This window comes from Metarhizium robertsii, assembly GCF_000187425.2.
Source record: "Metarhizium robertsii ARSEF 23 chromosome Unknown MAA_Scf_4, whole genome shotgun sequence".
Lineage (NCBI taxonomy): Eukaryota > Fungi > Ascomycota > Sordariomycetes > Hypocreales > Clavicipitaceae > Metarhizium > Metarhizium robertsii.
In genome coordinates, this window is record NW_011942182.1 from 3,989,000 (window position 1) to 3,993,877 (window position 4,878).

At 48.7% G+C, this 4,878-nt stretch overlaps 1 protein-coding gene across 1 annotated transcript; it reads left to right on the forward strand.

The window, feature by feature from the left end:
* Positions 1 to 160: 160 nt before the first annotated feature.
* Positions 161 to 4,718, forward strand: MAA_10019 (polyprotein; the record flags this gene model as incomplete). The annotated part of the gene is made up of 2 exons (XM_007828017.2): positions 161 to 4,622; positions 4,702 to 4,718. The coding sequence occupies 2 exons, from the start codon at positions 161 to 163 to the stop codon at positions 4,716 to 4,718; spliced, it is 4,479 nt and encodes a 1,492-aa protein (XP_007826208.2).
* Positions 4,719 to 4,878: the final 160 nt, after the last annotated feature.

Below are 4,878 nucleotides of genomic sequence, written 5' to 3' on the forward strand. Positions count from 1 at the left end.
GCGCAGGTAGACTTCAACGACTCGAGACCCTACGACGTCAGTCCAGGTACATACCAAGGGGCGAGCGGCTAGATATCGAATCACTCGTCCACCACGAGACCAGAAAACAACGTTCACTCTAACCACTACGAACCTCAGAGGATAGAACAAGGACGACACAATGGCAGGAGACCTAGGTATACCGTCCCCTACCCCCATCAACCACCCAAGCAAAGACGACCTTCCGAAACGAATCCAACGACACCACATATGCATATCTCAAAACTGGGAATATGGTGATCCACGTCTAGACGTAGACCAGGCGACAGCCACACAGATCAATGAGGCCATCGCCTACACAATGCAGTTCTATGACGAATCAGAATACCAAGATAAGACCCTCTGGCAATACTTCAAGGATGACTTTGGTCACTGGACAGAGTCGACATTCCAGAAGGGCAACACCAACCTTGTACGAGGATTTCGCGACTTTCTACGCGAAAAAGGCGTCTACTGTACTAAGGACGGAGGAGCTGTGGCAGCTAGTCTTATGCGAGTTATTCGTGAGACAACCCAGTCAGCCTGGCCTCTTGACGAAGAAGACATCAAACAAAATCATCATAGTATCTGTGACACTAGCCAAGATACTGCGTTAGCTTCTACCCCGAGAGATCTATCGCGAATCCCCAATAACGAGGACATTATCAACAAGAGAATTACCGACTTAAATAAGATGTATACCGACGACGAGAAATACAGCGGTAAGCTGTACGACTTCTTCCAGAGTAAGCTTATGCTCTTCAAAGATAAATGTCAACGCATTAGTATGCCTGAGGAAGGCCTCACACGAGCCCTTCCGACAATGCTCAAAGGAAATGCTATGGCATACTACCTAGACAGTCTAGCGGGCAATGATCTTCCATATGTCACGATGGTTACAATGATCCAAAGACGGTTCGAGACCGATAATACAACCCAGCTCTACTGGGACGAACTACGACGGACGACACTACAGACAACCATGGCTAAGAACCCTAGCAAGTCAATGATGGAAGCCCTTGAAGACCTTATCCAGACAATCCAACAGACATATCGAGGGATAAGAGGGCCTATAGTTGACGACCGGGAGATGCAAAATACATTACTGTCTGCTGTGACAGGTGTCCCGGAATGCGGAAGAGCTATCTATGACGGTGCTTCGACCTTTGAAGACCTAGCCTCTAAAATCCGTAAATCTATCCGGATTGCAGAAGACGACAAGAAGGCTATGACTCAATACCACAGTACAGCCCACTTCATCGACCGTCAATTCTATAACAACAACAGTCGGCATAACCGACCTAAGTCTACGGTCAACCGTAACCAACGGTCAAAACCAATCTGTTACGTCTGCCGGAAGGAAGGATGCTGGTCATCTAAGCATTCTAACAAGGAACAACAACAAGCTAAAGACGACTGGTTTAGCTCACGTAGACACCGAACACCTCCAACAGACAAGAAGTGGCAGACTTTTATTACCTTCTGTGAAGGTGATATTAAGGATAATAGCGGGGATGACAACAGCCGACGTGACTCTCTTAGCGAGCTTATCGACGAGTCAGAGGCCCTAGTCACTGACGATATAGAAGATGTGACAGCTACGTCACAGCACTTTACCAGCGACCTGACAAGCACGACCTTCTTCACCAAGACATCAACGCCCAATGCCACTGACATACTTGGTACGCTACAAGACCAAGCTTTTCGACATGCTTTCCTCAAGGACGACCCGTACGACGATAATAAAAGACCTGACAACGACACTTTTATCTGTGAAGACCGGTATTCCAATGAAACCTTCAGAGGGATTCTACCGGATACAGGGGCGTCAGGCGTGTCATCAGCAGGATTCCCACAGGTCCAAGCCCTACAGAGGCTCCAACCTTCCCTAAAAGTTGACAAGGCTGAGAGGCACGAAATCAAGTTTGGCAAGGGATCCGAGACTACCATAGGTGTAATACGACTACCTACAATCCTTGGGACAATCAACTTTCATGTACTTCTAACGTCGACCCCATTCCTATTCTCTATTACCGACATGGATAGATTAGGCGTATACCTGCATAACCTAGAGAACTTACTAATCCAGGGAGAGATAAAGATCCCAGTCATCCGACGGTGGGGACATCCATGGTGGATTATTGATGCTGTTACTACTACGGCCTTCTACCTAACAGAGACACAGCTCCGTCAGCTACACCGACGTTTTGGACACCCGTCAGTCAACCGACTTACGAAGATACTCCAACGGGCTGACCAGGAATTTGAGTCTGAGGCCCTTAGAAGGTTGACACAGCTATGCCGACACTGTCAGATAAACGGGAAAGCCCCTAGCAGGTTTAGGTTTACATTACGGGACGACCACGAATTCAACTACGAGATTATCGTAGACATCGTGCAGATTGACGACAAACCAGCCCTCCACATCGTTGACTCAGCTACGTCCTTTCAAGCAGCGCGCTTCCTTGACTCTAGAGGACAGAAAGCCAAGGACATCTGGGATACCTTACGAGCCTGTTGGATTGACAGCTATCTAGGACCTCCAGACTGGATAGTTCACGATGCCGGACGAAACTTCGCATCGGCTGAATTCCGGCAATACGCCCGTACTATGTCAATTGAAGTCGACGAAGTCCCCGTTGAAGCTCACAACAGCATTGGAAAAGTCGAACGATACCATGGACCACTACGGAGAGCTTACAACATCATCAAGGACGAGCTTGGTGACGCTATCACAGACGACCAAAAGCTACAAATGGCAGTCAAGGCTGTTAATGACTCTGCAGGCCCTGACGGTCTAGTACCCACGCTGCTGGTCTTCGGTGCATATCCCCGTCTGACGGACGATTCGCCACCTGCATTTACAGTAGTCCAGCGTGCTGAAGCGATCCGAAAGGCTACTAGTGAGGCCCGCAAGCTGTTAGCCAAGAGACAAGTCAACGATGCCCTTAGGACCCGGAACGGCCCTGACACGCTACCAACCCACCAACTACCACTACAATCAGACGTACGAGTCTGGCGTGAAAAAGGTGGATGGCAAGGCCCTCACAGACTTCTGGCTACTGATGGCGAGACCTGTACGGTAGAGATGCCCTATGGATCTACCAAATTCAGGACAACTATTGTCAAACCGTTTTACCATGACAAGGACGATGACAAGACCGCTAAACCGCCTCAGGACAACATATCTGACCTTGACGAGCCCGATGACGACCCTCCTGAAGTCATTGGTGATACAATTGTAATCCCACCGGCCAAAGAACGAACCCGTCGACGGACAAGAGGACCCCGTCTAGTTGATCAGATATTCACAAGCAGCATGGATGACGCCTTTATCCAAGCTATTGTAGAAGGTAAAACTATCGATATGGCCTTTATAACTGCAAAGGAAGAAGCAGACTGGCAACTATGTCTGCAGTTACGACAGGAAGGCAGGATAACAACGCCCGGTCGACCGTTTGAGCTATCAGATCGAACAGAGATTGACGCACTACAAGCCCAGGACGTCTTTAGGTTTGAGACGTACGATCCCCTTAAGCATAGGGCCGACAGACTTTTCAAAAGTCGGTTAGTACGTGAGATAAAGGGCAAAGGCACCACAACGCCCTATGAGAAGTCCAGACTTGTCATCCAAGGCCACGGCGACAACGGCAAGCATACGATACTAACACAATCTCCTACAATCCAACGAGCTAGTCAACGCCTAATTGTAGCTCTGGTACCGTCACTTGCATCGCGAGGAATCTTTCTGTGGATCAGGGACATCACCCAAGCGTACGTCCAGTCGACAACGAAGCTTAACAGAACTATCCTAGCCCGACTACCCGACCAGATTAGAGACCAATTTCCTGAAGGTACAATCATGGTCGTTGTCAAACCGCTATACGGCATAGCTGAAGCTGGAACACACTGGTGGGCAACCTACTTTAACCACCACCGTGACAACCTTCGGATGACGACTTCAACATTTGACCCATGCCTGCTTGTAACGACAACAAGAGACTGCTTTGGTATTACAGGCATGCAGACTGACGATACCCTTGGACTTGGCGACCAACGTTTCTTTGACATTGAAGAGGAACAACTAAAGAAGGCTAAGTTTACAGCTAAGCCTAAGGAAATCCTGACTCCTGACAACCTGCTACTGTTTAACGGCTGCAAAGTAACCCAAGACGCAGATGGATCGGTGACGCTTAGCCAGAAAGACCAAGGTCAGAAGCTAGAGCTAATCGACGCAAGCTTAGAGACGGCCCAGGAGGAATACGTCAAACAACGAGCCCGTGGAGCGTACATCGCGACAATCTGCCAGCCGGAGGCATCCTTTGACCTATCAACAGCAGCACAACATCAAGACCCAACTGCTGACGATATCAGAAAACTGAACAAACGACTCCAATGGCAAATTGACCATCAAGGCCGGGGATTAAGATATATCCCACTTGACCTACCGACGGCGAAACTATTCGTGTTTGTAGACGGGTCCTTTGCAAACAACAAGGACCTAAGCTCCCAGATAGGGTTCATTATCATAATTGGCAACGAGAGACAACAGGACGCAGAATTCACGCTGACCGGTAACATCGTCACATACAGCTCGACGAAGAGTAAACGTGTGACCCGAAGTGCCCTAGCGTCGGAACTCTACAGTATGGTTCAAGGTGCTGATATGGCCTATGCTATCAGTACAACCCTCGCAATGATTACGAACCAACTGGATATCCCTCAAATTCCGATTACCCTATGTACGGACTCGTTTTCACTGTACGAATGTCTTGTCAAGCTGGGTACAACCAAGGAAAAGAGGTTGATGATCGATATCATGGCCCTACGACAGTCGTACGAACGCAGAGAGATCTACGA